The 21,047-nt window shown below is 41.3% G+C and overlaps 2 protein-coding genes and 1 long non-coding RNA gene across 4 annotated transcripts in view; all 3 read left to right on the top strand.

The window, feature by feature from the left end:
* The window catches only part of LOC135709209 (myosin-IIIb-like), a 340,664-nt gene that overhangs the window by 124,705 nt on the left and 194,912 nt on the right, over nt 1-21,047 (top strand). The window contains exon 1 of one of the 2 annotated variants that reach the window (XM_065231438.1): nt 18,796-19,645. The exons of the other annotated variant lie outside the window; for it this stretch is intronic. Coding sequence (XP_065087510.1) covers nt 19,641-19,645 — 5 coding nt within the window. The 5' untranslated portion in view covers nt 18,796-19,640. Of the gene's footprint in view, nt 1-18,795; nt 19,646-21,047 lie in introns of those variants that run through there. 2 annotated transcript variants of the gene reach the window in all.
* LOC135709274 (uncharacterized) lies at nt 9,021-9,606 on the top strand. Its single transcript, XR_010518343.1, has 3 exons — nt 9,021-9,109; nt 9,171-9,237; nt 9,292-9,606. It is a non-coding gene; the product is annotated as an uncharacterized LOC135709274 (long non-coding RNA).
* On the top strand, nt 9,660-15,419 carry LOC135709318 (uncharacterized). The gene has a single exon (XM_065231628.1). The coding sequence runs from the start codon at nt 9,660-9,662 to the stop codon at nt 15,417-15,419; it is 5,760 nt and encodes a 1,919-aa protein (XP_065087700.1).

The following is a 21,047-nucleotide window of genomic DNA, read 5'->3' as shown; positions in this document are numbered from 1 at the left end:
GCAAATTTCTATTTGCAGACGTTAACGCTGACATTATCGTCGGTAACATAATAATCCTGATTTAGCTCAATAGAAAACATATCCCCTTTCACGTTCTTCAAACAGTGATTTTACCTGTAGTCAAAGTTGCTACTCTCCGCAGTGTAAGCAAAGTGTAGTATTGAAAGGAACACTGCACTCTCGTATACAACTCACCTTACACGAGTGCGATGTGAACCCCAATAAACATTGCAAGTTTTATTGAGGTTTTAAAACATTCTACAAAGCTAAATCATGCTCTTCAGAATCCTCATATAATCAAAATTGCAACTTACGACATTTTCTCGTACATCCACAACAGAACCTGGGACCTCATTAGTGAAGTCCAAACGAATAGTGTTAACGTAGGACTTATCCCAGTAACGTGGGTAGATCACCTTTTCGTTGTACGTTACGGGATGTTAGATCTACCACCGATTCCTAGTCCTGACTACTTCAAACTAGGGGAACACGATTTTTCAGTAATCAAAGGAACACATCTTAGTCCTTGTTACTTTTTATGCCTTGTTGATAGTGACAAGACTCGGCTTTGTCCACCGGGGATGATCTTGAAACAAGGAAAAAATTAGTTAGTTAGTCTTTATCTATGTGATTCCTAACCTTCTATTCGTTGTTCTCTAGTTTGAAGCGGTTAAGACTAGGGTTGTGATGCATGGTCATTATCGGTGTCATTCCTTAATTTTGTTGCTAAGGAATCCGATTTTGACTGACAAATGGGCGCGCCTTTGGAGGAGGCTTAAACACTCCGAAGGGTATAAATAGCGGGACCTTTCAATTAGAGTCGGATCCTTACGATGAAGGCAAGAATTACAACTGTAAAAAAAATCTAATAACTACTTCATCTTTTCTCAATAGTGATGGAGTAATACGACATGTACTAAACTAAGGACACGGGATATACTACAATAGATCAAATTACTGGTCGCAGTGGTTTAATGTCCCGAACAGAGGAAAAAAACGTAGGACTTCGTCTATACTGGGGTGCAAATCAAAACATTGTGTAACGAAATAGTGTTAGGTTTCAAACGCTTATAACTTGGCTATTTATTGATGAATTTAAATTCTTTTGATTCAGAATTCATGTAAGATTTGTTTGGTAAATTAATATAGTAATTTATCATTAGTATATTATTGAAATTTGATCAAACTTTTAGGCAGCAATCTACCAATCACGTGCTCGCTTGCTGTGACTATCGAGAGAACACAGAGAGATAACTGATTACGAGGATATATAACAGCGTTTGCTTCAGATCGTCTGGGATTGGGCGATCTTTAGTAAAAGATCAATCTTGGAGGATCTAATTTATTTACGGCACTAGAATCGATCCAGTGATTTAATCGGTACACAAAAATTGTTCTTTGCATGCATATGAAGATATTTGATTAATAAATTATGTGTTCGTGCAAGCGACATTTACCGCCTTGACCCTAAGTAGATTATATCAACCTTAACAATACCACCACTTGTTCTTACTGTCTCTCTGTTATGTGCTGTCACTGAAATACGAGTACAAAAAAAATAACACAGTATCTGCCTCTGCCATGGCAGGACGGTCGGAATCGTTATCGTCTTTTATTTTGAAGTAATGAAATTGGGTTGTTAGCGGAATGCTAAATAAAACAGCAAAAAAGGTTATCTTCCATTTAATTCCACTTAATTAATTTTGGTATCCATGACAGATACGTATTTCGACTACAATGTGCAGTCTTCATCAGTGTCATTCCCACTAAAGAACTTATCAAAATCTAACCCCCTTAAGTACTCATCCCCTAGGTAAAAAAGTCAAGATCATAGGTATAAAAATGAAACTACAATGTGTTGAATCGGAACCTACCTAACTAATAAAAACCAAAGATTTAAGTAAGCTAAAGGAGAAAAATCTATACAAATCTCTAATAAGGAAAATCCCCAAAGGCTTGGTAGCCATCATAATGAAGTAATGAAATTGGGTTGTTAGCGGAATGCTAAATAAAACAGCAAAAGGGTTTATCTTCCATTTAATTCCACTTAATTAATTTTGGTATCCATGACAGATACCTATGATCTATGATCTTGACTTTTTTTACCTAGGGGATGAGTACTTAAGGGGGTTAGATTTTGATAAGTTCTTTAGTGGGAATGACACTGATGAAGACTGCACATTGTAGTCGAAATACGTATCTGTCATGGATACCAAAATTTATTAAGTGTCTTTTATTTATCAAATCACAACGTAGGAGAGGGTCCTGACCTTGCGCGATCATGATGATTCTTACTTCATATTTTAAGCTCCTTCTTGAATATACCGAATATGCATAATGTAACCAAAATGAGAATGAAATTTGATCCACGTGAATATCCCAACTAACAATGTTAGCTGCAGATTAGCTCATACAGCCAACAATTGGCTTATACAGCTAATTTTTGCCTGTATTTATAAGCTAGTCTGCAGCTAAAATTATTTGTTGTGATTAACAGGACTTCACTGAATTCTAAGGTTAGCTGGTGATCATTTGAATACTTTCTGATCAACGTGCAGTTTTGAGAAATATCTTCACAATAATACTTGATCAACCTGAAGCCTTGACAAATATCCGGAAAACTTTATTGAAATCTTCGATCAGCTGGAGATATTTAAAGCACTTCCTGACCAATCTGCCATCTTGAGTGAGCCAATTGAATTTCCGACCAGTTTAAGATCTTCAGATTTCCTGATCAACCTACATTCACTAATATCTGATCAACCAGCAATCTTGAGAGACAATATGGAGACGTCATTTGAATTTTATAAACAGTTGAATATCTTAAGAATCTGATTAATGATCAACCTGACGTCTTGAAAAATATCCTTCTTCTTCTTCTTCTTCTTCTTCTTCTTCTTCTTCTTCTTCGCATTTCAAGCTTATTACATATCGCATATTAGCTTATTGCGTGCTCTCAACTTAGTGTTCTAGATGCACTTCCACAGTTACGAATTGAGAGCTTTCGATGCCTGTACCATTTTTGCATTGGTATAATTGTGTGGCAAGTTCAATTATACTTCTATGCCCAGAGAAGTCGAGAAATTTTCCAACCCGAAAAATTTCTAGACCGGACCGGGAATCGAACCCAGCCACCTCCAACATGGTCTTGCTTTGTAGCTGCGCCTTTACCGACTGAGATAAGGGAGGCCCATCCAGAGTGCTTTAAATCTTCGACCAGCTGTATATCCTTTAAAAACTCTCTTATCAAACTCCCGTCTTAGAAGGACGTCTGAAAGGAGATCGTAGGGCCCTCGTGTTGCTTCAACAGAGGAAGCACAAGCTTCTGTAGACAGCCCTTGAGGTAGATCCCCGATTACAATCCCGGTAGTCACGAACGGCGCACTCAGTTTACCACATGAGCAGATCGCTTGCCAAATCATGTATTTCTTGGTAAGCTTTGAAAGTTTCTGCTTCCTTACTTCCTCCGGAACATCAAACTTGTGCTGGGCGATGAAGAACAGTAGCCCCGAAAGCTGCCGGAAGACCATCTTGGCGTAAGTCTCTTCATCCATGATGAGACAATGAGACTTCGTCAGCATCTGAGTGTACAGTTTCCGGGCCCGTGACTCTCCCACCGCATTTTGCCGATCGTCACGATTTGGAGCCTTCTGCACTTTGTACGTATTGCAGTCTGTCCTGGTCCTTGGCTCTCTGAACGAAAGACTTGGACAGATTCTACCGAAGCATTGGCATTCCGCTCAAACACTTTTACGACACGCTTGTGATCCTGATGACTAATAGAACATCCATTATGATCGCATTTCTCCTTCCGTTCGATGCTCAAAGTTTCGTAGTAACGTTTAATCACACGACTCACCATTGACTGCACGATTCCGAGTTGTTTTCCTATGTCCCGATGAGCGAATTGAGGATTTTCCAGGTGCTTGCGCAAACTCAATTCGCAACGTTACTTTTCAGGAGACGCCATTTTTAACAAATTTCGAAAAACTGACAGCGATAAAAATACAGTGTAAATAATACACTCTAAACTACTTCTACCCAAATTTTCAAGAAAACATACCCAGTGGGTAATTTTCTACCGCGTTTTTTTCGTGATGCAATTTGATGTGGGACACCCCATACACGGCCAATGATGTTAACTCAAAACTGAGTCGAATCTAACTCAAAATTAGCGAAAAATGGGTTACTTAGTAAATAAGTAAAAACAAAGGAAAATCCATGAACCCCTCATTTTATCTGTCAAACTTTCATAGCGAATCAAAACAAACATTGTGTAGTACTAGAATTTCGAGTAGCATGGGGTAGGCTAATCGATTTGTTTGGGACCAATAGGCTAGTCAAGCAGTGAGCCAATTTAAAATTGTTAGTTTCCACCAGGCTTGCCAAAAGCTCCATCAAGAGTCATCAATAAGCTGAGCTCCAGCATATTTTGATGATGATATATTTTGCTCTCACGGAGCTATACTTGATGCTCAAGCTGGGCTCTTGCCTACCCGCATCGCTGAGAGGGATGCGGAGCTCGTTCTCAGGTGTACATCGACTCTGCCTACCGAGCAGAAATTTTAACTTCGTGATGCGCTCGCGCAAAGCAGTAAACTTGGAGCTTCGTGATGTATTCGTAGAGAGCATGGCTTTTGATGGCTTTTCCCAGTGCGCATGAATGAGTGATTTTGTGTTGTATTCGAGAAAGAAGTGCACAACCAAGAAATTTAAAAAAAAAATGGAACGTATGCATATCTTCCTTAACTTCAAAGTGGCAATTGTATTCGTAGGATAACTGTGTATATTCTCGGTAAACGCCCCTATTTTAGGCAAATCATAATAGCTCGTGTTTGTAAACTTAACCACGATTTCGGCATTTCAACTGTCTCGTATAGCGGATCATCTCTTGGGTTGAAAACTAAAATCGCAATTGAAATTCAAGAGATATTAGGCTATGCTGGGAATACATACATAGAGTCGTAGATACAAAAATTCTACGTGTTTCTATCATGTATGAGTTGCACATTGCAAATTTAATGCTATGCTGAATTTTGAGGTAGAGCAAATGCATTTTTTACCCAGCTAAATATTTAAAATGTTAATCAATGAACGCGTGATAATTATAATACCTATAATTATCATACGTTCATTGAATAACGTTTCAATCAACATTGATTTAAATTTCTTTTCAAATTGAAGTTGTGTTTTGTTTTAATTTTTTTCTCACAAGATTTACACTTTAATTCACCATCTACTGAATCTCCTAACTTGTTGAAGAACAGAGCCGTACCAAAATTTGATTTGCGTTTCTGCGACATCAACAACGATATGCGACAACGCTACACCAACAATTGAAATAGGCGGAACAACCAAACGTAAACAATTGTTTTTAACACAAATTCCTCGAAAATCAAAGCACATCCAAACAACCTAATACCATCATCTGATAGAGCAAACTTCCTTTATCGAATGTCAATTTTAGTTTACGTGGTAGTGCTTTGATTCTCGAGAATTATTTGTTTAAAACCATTGCTTACGTTGGGTTGTTCAGCCTATTTCAATTGTTGTTGGTCCAGAAAGATTTCCGAGCTACCGTGTGTGCAGCGAGAGTAGCAAATTGAATGAATGAACATGTTAAAAGGCAACAGGAGAATACGAAAACACCACCAAGGGATAATCCATAAACGTAGTAATTAGTACTTTTACTATTTTCGTCAGAAATATAATTTCGTATATCCACTCATAAAGCACTTAGCGGAAAAAACGATCAAAGATTATTGTGACTGAGTTTGAGTAACCCAAAAAGTGGTTCCCAAGTTTAAAAACATCAATCTCTTAAAATGTTACGTTATCTGGGAATGGTCCTATAGTCCATTGAATGTATTGTTGTGTTGTTGTGTATCATAATATTGAATGGAAGAACCGTGCATCAATCAAAGGCCGTGCGTGCTCTCTCCGAAAGTATAACGAAGCTCATCGTTTCACCGAGTCCATCCCGAAGTTCAAAATGTTGTTTGGTGAGCAGAGCCGATGTAAATCATTCCTCACCCAAGAACGACCCCGCATCACTCATCGTGATGCGTGTTTGTGGAAGTCCAGCTTGAGCATCAATCTGAGCTCGAGCTCTTTTGCGCTCTTTGGATTTGACATCATTGCTCTTTATATGTGAGGGATGAAATAGCTCACGATAAATGAGCATCTATACGGCATAATCTGAGTTTGAGGAGTTTAGGCAAGCCTGGTTTCCACCCGTTGGTAGAACCCTGTTGAATAGCTAAAATTGTATTTAATCGGCGCTCACTTTGAATTTGTTTAAGAGGTACCCCTACACACTCATAAAATAAATCACATAACCAGTGGAAAATATCCATGTGAATTTCACATAACTCTCATGTGATCCCATTATTGGAAATTGCACCACTAAATCACATGATTTCTCATATAGAATTTCTTATGCTATGTGATCTTGAGATAAAAATAATTATTTTTGTTATTGGAAAAATATTATGTGCGTTCCTAATAGAAACTAAGTGAAAACTTTTTTCAGTGCAGTGCCCAATGCGAGGGGAGCGACTCTATCTCCGATGCAGGAAAGATTGTGTTTTGCTGTGGCTAGCTGCGCACTAAGCAGATAGAAAGAAGATTGATGATGATGATTCTGAATATTTCCTGCAAAAAGATGATGCGCGATGCAAGTAGATGCGAGAAGATGCGAGAAATGAAAGATGATTTTCCGAAGATTAATTCGCTAATGTGAGATTTTTTAAGAATCAAGAATTGAGATTTAGATGTGTCGCCCCCCTCGGCCCAATGGCGTTTCTCAATGCAATACAATTTTGAGTTACAGTCGACTCAAGTATTGGGCTACTTTTATCGACAAAGAAGTTTTTCTCGCTTTTCGTCATTTTCGAGCAGATTAGTGAGGAAAATTTTGTTACTGATCCTCAGAAAATTTGGTATTTGGTAAAGTAAAGAAGAAGAAGAAGAGTCAGCACTCCGCAGCTGTAGAACTGCTTTACACTAAAAAAAAATCTCGAAGTAAAATCAAACACAAAATTTAAATAATGTTAAATGCAAAATGTAGATTGTTAAATGTTGAATTTAGATTTTAAATTCAAAATGTTGAAATTCTTATTTTTAAATATTAAATGGTAAATATATAGTTTTAAAATGTTCGTGAATTTTTCATTTGTTTATTAATGTTTGTTAAACTTTGAAGAATTTTGAAATTTTAAATGCCCTAATTTATTTTTAAATTTTAAATTATTACTGTTAACTGCTCAATTTAAACTTTGGAATGTTAAATGATGGATGTAAAATGATAAATATTGCATGCTCCATTTTAAATTTTGTGTTATGATCGTAATTTTTTTAAATTTTCAATGCTATATGATGAAATCTAAATATTAAATGGAAAATCTTCAATGTAAATGTGAAATGTTAACTGCGAAATGTTTACAATGTTATGGATTATGTTGAATTTTTATTCATGAAATTAGGTTCCATATGATTCATATTAAATGTTCAACACATGCTAAATGGGAATTATTCCAATGTTTAACTATTAATCGTATAAAATATAATATAACCGAGCCAGGATTTTGTCAACCGCCCGAGAGTAGTATCTGAAGGAGGCTTAAGAAACCAATTTCCTACCTAGCTCCTTCCAATCGAAATTGTTACCCATTAACCTCGAGCCCGCCACGAGTAATTGGTACCCAACACTAACTTAGAGCTACTGCTGTTTAAAATGTAAGTTCAAACATTAATTATTTTTGGCTCCGCAAAGAGTAACACATGACTGAGCCTAGTAAATAAACGAACTAGTGAAAAAAAAAAATCATATCAAAGTAGAAACAGCCATTTGGAAACTAACCATTAAAATTTCAATATATTTAGATATTATCAATTTAAATTCAACCCTTAAATAAAAAAAATTGCTTTCTCAGTACAGTCCAGTGCGGTCGAACTCGGTGGACGAATAACTTGCAGCGTCAGTCAAATTTGTCTTTTTAAATGTTCAGTGATGTCATGGTGGTTAGAACTGGTGACCGTACAGGGTAACCAGCTATTGAAAATAAACATTATTAATCTCTATTTCCTACAAAGGAGCAAAGGATAATTAAAAATGAGTAACCGGTTTCAAATTTACAATGAAAAACGAAAACAAAGAGGAAATGAAGGTCACACTTGCTCACTGTCAATGCGTGTGTTAATTCAGTTCGGTAATAATTTTTTACCATTTTTGCGTAGTTTTGAATCATTTATGAATAATTAATCAAAATGTATTATTCTGTTTCTCCACACGGCGAATGAGAACAACTCAAATTTGAGTTTAGTTCACTCATAATCGCCAAAAGTGCAGAAACTCAGCGATGAGTAAATTTACCTCATGTTTTCCCAGGTTTTTCCTGAATTTGAGAAAAAGTAAAGATTGGATTCACTCAGTCTATTGGTACTACTCCGAGACTGAATAAAATTTTCGTCAATTTCCTCATTTTCCGGCAGATTTTTTAGGTTTTCCACAGGAAACAATGAGACAAATTTTACTCATCGCTGAGTTCCTGCACTTTTGTCGATTATGAGTGAACTAAACTCAAATTTGGGTCATTCTCATTCGCCGTGCATGTAGACAAAATGTGTCAGCAAGGAGAAATGATCACAGGAAGTAGGAGGCGCAAACAAAAGACTGAATTGGGTACACGCTAACTTGAAAGTACTCATTAATGAGTAAAAAAAGACCCATTTTGAAGAAAAGTGGCTTAACTCATTAATGATTAAACAATTTTACCCATTAATGAGTATCTGTTACCCATTAATGATTAACAATTACTCATTAATGGGTAACAGATACTGTTGAGTACGCCCCTGGCGCAGATGCGCACCTTCCCATCCAAGACACCTTGCCTACACAAACATCAACGCACCCAGGTATAGTACGCACCTTCTCTCCAAAGACGTTGGGCAAACGTCACGGATAAACAATGGATAGTAGGCAAACGCCAAAAAACATAAAACAACAATTTAACGTGCGGCATCAATGAGTTTGCGGTCTAAATTTAGTTAGTTTTTTCCATTGAAAGTTCAAGTCATTAAATTAAATTACTAGTGTAAAATCAGCTAGGTATAATTCTATTTCTAAAATTCGTTAAAATTATTATTTACAATTGATACCTTTTCCATAGTGTTTGATAAAAACTAGTGAACTTATCATAACCTAAAATCTACTTACATCCTAAACCTACAGTGAAGGTAAAATTTATAATCTAAAATACTAAGTAAATACTTAAATCTAGATTGCTTTAGTACGGTTTATAGGATTCAGTACGGATAAATTGTTTGCTAGATTGCCTGTTACGACGGCCACCGACAAAACGAGACGATCTCGTGCGACCCGTAATTTCGATCGCTTGCAAGTGTAGCACAACGGGACTAAACGTAAGTTACAAAAGAAAATTACTAATGGACTAATATTAAGATGCAAACATGTTCACTAACGTTACATCCTTCCTGAACCTTTTTCCAGGAATATAATAATATAATTAATGAACGTAAATCCCACGTCTTCGGTAGTTCTAATATTATTGTATTGAAAATCTCCCTGCGTAAGTTGGCAAATTCCCAACATCTTATTATATTCGTTTATTGGCGAATAAACACGGTCAAATACGGTCATGTCGAGTCGCGGTCGGTCAAATAAAGGCAGTAACGAAGGTAATGAACGTGGTACAATTAGTGGTGTGCAAGTGGTGGTCACCAACGAAACGGTCGAACCGGAGGCATCATTTCCAGGCCAGTCATGCAGAGTTTGCCGTGGAAAGGACACCGATGAAATGGTGAGGTGTGATCAGTGTCTGAAATGGTTTCATTTTAACTGCGTAGGAGTTAGCCAAGACATTGAGAACAAGCCATGGAAGTGTCTAAACTGTGTTAAGTTGCAACTAGTACCAGATACCCTTTCATCTGCAAGCAACACACTTTCTGTGCTGGGTGGTGCAAGAAAGAAGAAACCAGTGGAAACAGATGGCGATCCTGTTGCAGATCCTCTTCAGCACGACTCCAAGAAGAAACATCAGTCTAAGGAGGGCAACGTGAAAGCGAAGTCAATGGTAACTCATGCGTCAAGCCGAGCGTCTAGCAGAGCATCACAAACTCTCGCCAAGCTAAAGCTACAGAAGCTGGAGGAGGAAAGGACCCTGAACGAGAAAAAGTTGGAGCAGGAACAAATCTATCTGGAGGAAAAGTACAAACTACTGGAGGAGATGGCTAGCGAAGCTGGTTCGAACGCGAGTAGCGTGTCGGACGTCGTAAGAAACTGGCTCCCACAAGCGCAATCAAGTCATCGCTCACAATCGGAAAATCAACCGTTGGCAGTTCACCCCCTCGATGATTCCCCTAGAACCAATAATGGCAACCATCAACCCAGACCATTCGCCGATGGACAACCGGAACGTGAAGAAGATCGCTTCTCGCTAACAAGGAAACAATTAGCGGCGCGACAGGCTATTTCCAAGGATCTGCCCCAGTTTTCCGGCAACCCTGAGGATTGGCCTCTATTCATCGCGACGTTCAACAACACAACGGCCATGTGTGGCTTCACTAACGACGAGAACATCTTTCGACTGCAGAAAAGCCTGAGAGGACGAGCCTTTGAAGTGGTGAAGAGCCGGTTGGTACACCCTGCCAATGTTCCTGGTGTGTTGAAGACGCTGAAAATGATGTTCGGTCAGCCAGAAGCCATCGTTCAAACGCTCATCGAGAAAATTCACTCCCTGCCGGCCATAAGAGAGGATAGGCTAGAAACTCTAGTGGATTTCGCTGTAAATGTGGAGAACTTCTGCGCGACCGTAGACGCCTGTGGCTTGGAAGAATACCTGTATAACACGACCCTCCTACATCAGCTTGTGAGCAAGTTACCTCCAACAATCAAGCTGAACTGGGCGCAGTACAGGATTTCACTGCCGGGAGTCAACTTAGCATCTTTTAGTTCCTGGATCTATTCCCTCGCGGAGGCCGCTAGCATAGTGACTATTCCAAGCATCACGAGCTCCAAGCCAGTAAGGAATGACAGAAGTGGAACAAAGAAAGGAAGTGGCTTCGTGAATACTCACTCGGAAATCACTGCAGAACCTCCAAGTGGGAAGAATTCCAGTGCTAGTAACGAGTGCCCCGTCTGTAAAGGAGCTTGCAAAGCGATTGACAAGTGCAAGCGCTTTCTTGAATTCTCTCGCGACTCACGTTGGGCTATAGTGCGCGAATATTCACTGTGTCGCCGTTGCCTCTGCCGTCACAATGGAGTGTGTCAGGCCAAACTCTGCGGAAAAAATGGATGTCAGTTCAAGCATCATGCTCTCCTGCACAACGACCATTATCAACAATCGTCGCCAGCTACATCAGCGACGTCGCCATCTTCAACAACAGCACCCTCGACGAGTGGCAGTACGGAACATCCCAAAACAGGAACTAGTTCAACAGCGCACGGTTGCCACACGCATCAAACCAAATCAAGCGACATACTGTTCCGTTATATTCCGGTAGTTCTGTACGGAAAACGTGGATCGATCCGAACACACGCATTCCTCGACGACGGCTCCGATCTTACATTGCTGGACGAAGAGTTAGCTGACGAACTAAAGCTGGATGGAGAAGTCAGGTCGCTTTGCCTACACTGGACCGGCGGCACGCAGCGTCAAGAAGTGAAGTCAAGGGTCGTCGAACTGGAAGTAGCCGGTGTACACAGCGGAGCCAAAAGTTTCACCATCAGTGGTGCACGAACAGTAAACGAACTTCTGCTTCCGTACCAGACGATGGACATCGAGGAACTATCATCTTTGTACCCGCATCTGCAAGGGCTTCCGATCGACTCATACCACGGTGTTCGGCCACGGATCCTGATTGGACTTAAGAACCAGCATCTCAGCCTTCCTCTCAAGTGCCGCGAAGGCAATCTAAGCGATCCCATCGCCATTAAGACTCGTTTAGGCTGGACAGTGTGCGGTGGATGCACGGCAGAACCTGCAATCAGCCCGGTGCACTCCGTCTACCACATCGGTTCTTGCGAGGACCAACACAGTTCAGATGAGGATCTACACCAAGTCCTCAAAGATTACTTTGCGCTGGATAGCTTGGGGATTATGAAGCCACAACACGCACCTATCTCCGTCGAGGATCAACGAGCACATTCTCTTCTCAATTCACTCACGAGGTTCACAGGGGAACGCTACGAAACTGGCCTACTTTGGCGTTACGACACAGTACGTCTACCGGACAGCCGAGAGATGGCTCTACGACGTTTCCAATGTCTAGAAAAGCGTATGCAGAAGAATGAAACACTCACCAAAACGTTGAAGGAGAAAATGGTGAACTATCTGAGCAAAGGCTACATACGGAAACTATCTGATGAAGAGTTGAGCCAATCGTTTCAGCGTGTTTGGTATCTTCCAGTGTTCCCGGTGACAAATCCAAACAAGCCGGGAAAGGTGAGGATCGTGTGGGATGCAGCAGCCAAAGCATTCGGAGTATCACTGAACTCTGTGTTGCTGAAGGGCCCCGATCATCTTTCATCACTATTTACTGTGCTGATCCGCTTCTGCGAGCATCCTGTAGCTCTGACAGGCGACATACGTGAAATGTTCCACCAAGTGTTAATTCGGGATGAAGACCAGCAGAGTTTGCGGTTCTTCTGGAGAGATGAGGATGGACAGATAGCAATATACGTAATGTGCGTCATGACATTCGGTGCTTGCTGCTCTCCTAGCAGCGCCCAGTACGTGATGAACTTGAATGCTGCACGCTTCGATCAGGAATATCCAGCTGCTGTGGAGGTAATTAAGAAGCAGCACTACGTAGACGACATGTTGGTGAGCGTAGACACCGAAGAAGAGGCCATCAAGCTCGCTCAAGATGTAAAGTTCGTACACTCGGAGGGTGGGTTCGAAATCCGTAATTGGACCAGTAATTCTCTGCGCGTCCTAGAAGCCTTACGTGGAAGCAACGCTGAGGAGAAGAACTTGGACCTCTCACCAGAAATGGCAACCGAAAAGGTGCTCGGGATGTGGTGGTGTACATCGGCAGATGTCTTCACCTTCAAAGTCGGTTGGGACCGCTACGATCGCGACCTGTGGGAAGGCCGCCGTCAGCCTACGAAACGGGAGGTTCTACGGGTCCTCATGAGGATATTCGATCCCCTTGGACTCATTGCGCCGTTCCTAATGTTCCTCAAGATCCTGCTACAGGAAATCTGGCGAAGCGGCATCCAGTGGGATGACAAGATCGACGGCAATGCCTTCGCCAAATGGTGCAATTGGCTGCAAGTCCTGCCCCAAGTTGAACAAGTCCGAGTAGCACGATGTTTCCGCTCTCATCTTCTTCCCGGATACCATGATGTTCAACTGCACACGTTTGTAGATGCGAGTGAGAACGGTATGGCTGCCGCATGCTTCCTGCGCTTCGATCAGGCTGGAACTGTCCGATGCTGCTTAATTGCCGCCAAAACAAGAGTTGCCCCCTTGCGATATCATTCGATTCCACGGCTCGAGCTCATGGCAGCAGTTATTGGTACAAGGCTCTCCCAAACGGTCCTCAGCTCCCTGTCCTTCAACGTGAGCAAGCGATTCTATCACTCGGATTCCAGGGATGTGATTTGCTGGCTGTATTCGGATCATCGTCGCTACACACCATTCGTTGCCTGTCGAGTCGGTGAGATCTTGGAGTCAACAGAACCGAACCAATGGCGTTGGGTTCCAACCAAGTTAAACGTCGCAGATGATGGCACGAAATGGGAGAAATTCCCGGACATGACTCCAGAATCCAGGTGGTTCATCGGGCCAGATTTCCTGCGGGAACCGGAAGAAGCATGGCCATGTCAAATAGCGAAAGGAAGCAAGACAGACACTGAACTTCGTCCCTGTCTGCTAACCCATTTCACCGTGCCAGATCCACCGATCAACGTTTCCAGCTGGAAGCGGATGGTCAAAGTAGCTGCCTTTGTGCATCGTTTTGCGGCAAATTGTCGCCTAAAGAAGCAAAAGAAACCTGTTCATTGTGGTCCACCTTCCGCAGAGGAACTGCAGATCGCCGAGCGCTACGTGATACGCCAAGCCCAACGAGAAGCCTACCCGGACGAAGCAGCTATTCTGAAATCGGTGAACGGATCGCCGAAGCCCATTCCCAAGACCAGCCCGTTGTTTAAACTGACACCCTGGCTGGACGACCACGGACTGATGAGGATGCGGGGAAGAATTAGTGCCTGTACGCTAGCCACCGAAGATGCTAAAAACCCGATTATCCTCCCACGTGACCACCACACTACCAATCTTATTATTGCACACTATCACACTAAGTACCACCACCAAAACCATGAGACCGCTATAAATGAGCTCCGACAGAGGTATTGTATACCTCGACTACGAGCGACCTACGCAAAAGTACGCTACAACTGCCAACACTGCAAAAATCATCGCGCAACCCCACAGCCTCCAATAATGGCCGATCTTCCTCTAGAGCGACTTGATGCCTTTGCTCGACCCTTCACCCATATTGGCGTTGACTATTTTGGACCAATCGAAGTCGTCGTAGGTCGTCGAGTGGAGAAACGGTGGGGAATGTTGGTCACATGCCTGACCACTCGTGCGATCCACATCGAAGTAGTACACACTTTGAGTACCGCCTCCTGCATCATGGGCCTCCGAAACTTTGCAGCACGCCGCGGAATGCCCAAGACGATCTATAGTGATCACGGTACCTGCTTCATTGGCGCGAACCGCGAATTGGGAGAGGCAGCAACGGCGATCAACCAGGACGAGGTGATGAAGGAGTTCAGCGGTACCGAGACCACCTGGAAGTTCATTCCCCCAGCGTCGCCGCACATGGGCGGCAGTTGGGAACGCCTTATCGGTATAGTGAAGCGGAACCTCATGGAAATCCGCCCCTTGCACAAGCCTAACGACGAAGTGCTACGAAACCTTCTAACCGAGATCGAATGCACTGTTAATTCTCGGCCGCTTACACATGTTCCAGTTGATGATGAATCTGCACCTGCTCTCACCCCGAATCACTTCCTCCTGGGGTCATCCGACGGAACGAAACCGATATGTACCCTCGATGACAGCGGAACAGCACTACGGCGGACCTGGCGAATGTCTCAGCAGCTAGCCAACCAGTTTTGGAAACGTTGGCTAAGTGACTACTTGCCGGAGATCACTCGACGAACGAGATGGTATGCGAACACGAAGCCGATAGCGTTTGGCGATGTGGTGATCATCGTTGATCCGAAGCTGCCCCGGAACTGCTGGCCTAAAGGCAAGGTCATCGGAACTTACATCAACAAGAACGACAATCAGATCAGGGCGGCAACCGTAAGAACTGCGAACGGTGTGTTCGAGCGCCCTGTGGCCAAGCTGGCTATATTGGATGTACGGCGCGACGGACTGTAAGCCGATCAGAGGATCGGCGTACCCGGGAGGAGTGTTGAGTACGCCCCTGGCGCAGATGCGCACCTTCCCATCCAAGACACCTTGCCTACACAAACATCAACGCACCCAGGTATAGTACGCACCTTCTCTCCAAAGACGTTGGGCAAACGTCACGGATAAACAATGGATAGTAGGCAAACGCCAAAAAACATAAAACAACAATTTAACGTGCGGCATCAATGAGTTTGCGGTTTAAATTTAGTTAGTTTTTTCCATTGAAAGTTCAAGTCATTAAATTAAATTACTAGTGTAAAATCAGCTAGGTATAATTCTATTTCTAAAATTCGTTAAAATTATTATTTACAATTGATACCTTTTCCATAGTGTTTGATAAAAACTAGTGAACTTATCATAACCTAAAATCTACTTACATCCTAAACCTACAGTGAAGGTAAAATTTATAATCTAAAATACTAAGTAAATACTTAAATCTAGATTGCTTTAGTACGGTTTATAGGATTCAGTACGGATAAATTGTTTGCTAGATTGCCTGTTACGACGGCCACCGACAAAACGAGACGATCTCGTGCGACCCGTAATTTCGATCGCTTGCAAGTGTAGCACAACGGGACTAAACGTAAGTTACAAAAGAAAATTACTAATGGACTAATATTAAGATGCAAACATGTTCACTAACGTTACATCCTTCCTGAACCTTTTTCCAGGAATATAATAATATAATTAATGAACGTAAATCCCACGTCTTCGGTAGTTCTAATATTATTGTATTGAAAATCTCCCTGCGTAAGTTGGCAAATTCCCAACAGATACTCATTAATGGGTAAAAAATTTACTCATTTAATGAGTTAAGCCACTTTTCTTCAAAATGGGTCTTTTTCAACCATTAATGGGTACTTTCGAGTTAGCGTGTAAAGGGCGACACCTTATCCATTTGACAGGTCTTCTGTTCGATTGGTATAACTTTTCCTATTACTTTGACAGATAATCGATTGTACCAATTTTGACTTGTCGTCTCTTTATAAATTCAGGCTCCTTAGCGCAAACATTTCAAATGTTGATGTATTCGTAAATACCTACACTTAGAAAATTTAAACCTTTTTCTTTTTTGAAGATCGAAGATATCGAAAGAAAAAATCGATTTTTTCGTTCTTTTCGTCAACAAAGAATCGATCCGAAAAATCGGAAATCGAGATGAAAAAGATCGATCTTCCAAAGATCGATCCAAGATCGCCCAATCCTAATAAGGCCCATTGGAAGGTGAACAGTTGAGTTCATAATTTGTCTACCAGGTGGCACTAATTTGTTTTCAATTTATTTGCTTAACTTGACATCTTGAGTAGATAGATGGATTCTGTCTTTGGAAAAGTTGTTCATGTCTTCTTTTTCTTGTTCGCATTTCCAGTTTATTGCTTAGCGCATATTAGCTTATTGCGTGCTCTCAACTTAGTGTTCTAAATGCACTTCCACAGTTATTAATTGAGAGCTTTCGATGCCAATACCAATGCATGAATTTGTATATTGTGTTGCAAGCACAATGATACTCTATGCCCAGGGAAGTCGAGAAAATTTCCAACCCGAAAGATTCCCTCGACCAGACCGGGAATCAAACCCGCCGCCTCCGGCTTGGTAATACCGTGCCTTTACTGACTAGGCTATGAGGCCCCTAGTTGTTCATGTGAAAGAGACTTATTGGATGGTGTACATCACGCTAGTATACAATTTAACTTCGTATTGCTTTAACTTGCGACCTCGACTAGATAGAAGGTAGTGGTCTAGGACAAAGCTGTTCTGATGAATAAGACTTATTGGATGATAGACTGCTCAGTTCAGAATTCACTCACCAGGTGGTTGTACCTGTTTGGAACATGATTTCAAATGGAATAGGAACTGAATTTTTCAGTGCTCGCTCGGCTGTCGACAGAAGCAGACCACTCTCAATGTGTGTCCCGCGATCGTCTGTTTACTCGGCAGCAACCATTGTGTGGTCCTCCTCATTGTTCTTCATGAGCAGTTCTTTCAGTCGATGCGTCGTCGACTTTGGAAAGCAATCGTTTCGTTATGAGTGTGTGAGTGCTGATCACATTTTGCGTCCATTGCTGCAATGGAAGGGCTCTGATCCCCGTTGGCGAATCTGCCATACAATGAAACCACTGGAAGCGGCTCCCGTTCTGGTAAAGGAAGCTTATTGGATAGCCGAAGATAAAATGTTTATTGTGTTGTACATTTTGACTATAGTTTTTAGATGTACAGGGTGCGTGACGAATTTTTGCAGTAAATGGCATATTTGAGAAAAAAAAATACACCAGTTAGTTATTCTAGCAATGAATTTTGTGCGATTTATTTTCTTTCGCAACATATGGAAGTTGTAAGTAAATTTATTCAAAAAAATTGCCTTCCCTTTCGACGACTGTAGCTAGACGCTTCCGGAAACTGCAGTATGCACGTTTTAAAATGTTTCGATCCATAGATGTCATCACTGCCTTGATTTTAGCTTTTAGCGACTTAAGTGTAGTGTGAGGGGTTCTATTGGTATCCCGTTGGACGACGCCCTATACAAAATAATCCAACGGATTGATATCGGGACTGCTTGGGGGCCAAATTTCTTCCTTCCAAATTTACGAAATATTTTCCGTAAGCCATTTCTGTGCTTTATTAGCAGTATGAGCAGGTGCTCCGTCGTATCACTTTCCCAAGCCTTTTTTTAATATTATACACTGTTCTTTCAGACACATTTACCGACCGAATTATTTCTTTCATGCATACTCCTGCGCACAACAAAGCGACAACGGCTGACAGATTGCTCTATTGTTTCGACATCTTTACGTTTACTCAACATTGTTTGTTTAAATCTTACACCTAACAGTATAAGCTATCCAGTGCTGCCAAATATATCTAAATCATGATGCACAAGCATGAGAAATTTACTGCAAAAATTCGTCACGCACCCTGTATTGTATAGTGGACAAGAATCCTCGGCTTTGTGAAGTTAATTCGGTTGAGCCTTATCAAATTAATTAATAAAAAAAGGAACTTAATTTTTTAATTTGAAAATTGAATTCAGTTAAAGATAATGAATGTAGCCTTATTTATTTAAAAACTTTGAATTGAATGTTTTTGTTATTATTTTAGAAAAAGATTTATAAATCAATAATTTTGTACTTTTTATTATTGTATTGAGTAAATTGTTCTGAGCACCTGCTTCCAAATTAAAATATTATTATTAATAATCTGATTACAAGCAATACATATATATAAGAATGGACCAAATATGATTATCATATTTGGCCAGTTCTTCGATATTTATATTCTTTATTATCTTGTTTACTTTAGTTTGTGTACGAATGCGTATTTTTATCATTATATTGCACCTCTTGAACGCAAGTATGGTGGACGTAAGAAGTGGTATCAATTTTAATCGCTATGAAGCACAGCGGCCATATTTAAACAATTTTAATTCAATCCTCAGTGCTACGAATGTTCGGAACTTATTCGCCGTGAATTCAATCTCTTTGAACCCAAGTAAAGAAATCCAATCTTTTTCAACCGGCATCAAAGATTCTTTTCGATCGCTTTATCACTCTGCTAGAACAAAACATGTCAGAACCAACACAAATGAAAAAGACTAATTAATGTCCTCTAAGGCACCGTACGGGGAGTTTGATTATCGCAAAAGATTGAATTAATCTTTCCCCAAGAATTATAATAATAAGAAGAAGAACACCAACACCGCATGTGCTTGTCTCGTCGTGCATTCCCATAATCAATCTGTCTTAACATAAGTGGCACTTGTCAGTGACTTTAGTACGTGCTATCGGGCCCCATCCTAGCCACTGGAGCCTGCTAGTGAACGAAGCAAGACAAACAGGAATTTAATAAGTCCTGCAAACAGGCTGGATCTTCTTCTTGCTACGACAAACACCGAAAGAAATTTATGTGCCTATGCGTAAGTGTTCTGTGAGGTTTCGCCATTAATGAAAGTGTGTAGTTGGGTTCGTCGTGATCCCAGATGAAGGGGATGCTGTGCCTATGATGATGACGGAAATTGAGACGAGTGGTTCCTGGTTCAGTGTACGTGAGGTGAATGGTGGACCGGATCCCAAAGGAAAGGGGCTTATATTTATCTAGACAGAGAAGAGGTGTTTCCAAGGTGTCACGCTGTAGTGCTGCATAATTCTGTTGCCGTGGAGAAAGTGAAGGTGCTTCCAACCATACGTCGTCAAAATGTGGTACGTACTGAAAATTATAGAACCTTGAAAATCTCCTTTTGAACCGATTCCGCACCTGTCTCTGAATTGGCTATAATTCTCAATTAAGTCAAACCGCCTTCACCGAACGGGTTGCTGGCAGTGTCTGATAACGTGCCACTTTGTACTACAACGTGGTTATTATGCTAATGCTAACATTACCACACGTCGCGCTATCTCATCTATAAATCAATCCGAAGCCGAAAGCCGTCTGATTGCCTTCTGAGCGGGTCTCGCCACAACCGCGGTGGGTATTACCGACAGGCAGACGTGTGCAATATTAAATGGCGCTACTTAGCATATCACTATCTCGCGTGTGTCAGCACCTGTCTTCCTACGACGACGAGCCATGGGCAAAAGTGCGTATTGAATACGCAGTCTTATCAGCATGGGCCATCACCGCGCTTTTCTTATCATGGCCGTCGCATCTTGGGTAAAGACGTCTACGAAGACGCTTTCGGGCGCCATGTGCGTGTGAACCAGGTTACAGCGGATATTCTTTTCTCTTCAATAAGGACGCATTCAAACAGTGGGAGTCCATCAACGTCGTCGTTTACATTTAAGGCTTGATGGCTAGGAAAATTGTTTTGTATGGGTGTCGGTTATCACTCACCTTGCAGGTTCATGAAGCTTCATACCTGTAATCACGTTCAAAGTGTAGAATTTCTCCCCAGTATTACGTTGACTAGCTGATAGTGCCGGTACCTGTTACTTCACAGTAAACATGGTAACGACCAGCCTCGGTTATGTTTTGATACAATTCACAACTGACGACGCCTTGCTACGCATTCGCAAATGGGACTAACACGTTCGGTGGGCGGCAAACGACAACAATTTGATGATGTCTACTTTGTAGTACAAGGCGTACCTAGGCGTTGATGGTGACGATGTGTTTATAAATATTAGCACGATTATTATCGTCATTAAATTTCATTAGAGTGAACGTCCCTACGGCTGGCGAGTGGCAAGGGCTAGATGGCTGCTACTCAGCTGGTAGGAACTGGTGATTGCAGTCATCTTCCTGCGATTAATGGAATGGATGGAACAGATACAGGTACTAGGACTGGCGAAGGGCCATTGTATTGTGTCATGTAATCAGTGTTATGGCTAATTAGGTGCTTGGAGCCACATGAAACTGTTTATTAAAAGTAGATTGATTCAATGAGTTAATCGATGGTCTGACGGCTTCAAAAGGTTCAATTTTATCAATTAATTGAAATCTTAATTAAACTAGTGTATTCATACAATTTATTGAACGATATAAGGACACACATTTATTCGTACCGAGTAGAATCCTTCGGAGTGGAAAAATCCCAAACTGGAGATGGATCAAGTGAAATTTCCAATGATTTTCATTAACATTGAGAAGAATGGCGTTTGAAAA

This window comes from Ochlerotatus camptorhynchus, unplaced genomic scaffold (genome assembly GCF_037179485.1).
Source record: "Ochlerotatus camptorhynchus isolate MF236.1 unplaced genomic scaffold, CSIRO-AGI_Acam_v1.1 ptg000357l, whole genome shotgun sequence".
NCBI lineage: Eukaryota > Metazoa > Arthropoda > Insecta > Diptera > Culicidae > Ochlerotatus > Ochlerotatus camptorhynchus.
This window is presented reverse-complemented; position numbering and strand designations above follow the sequence as displayed.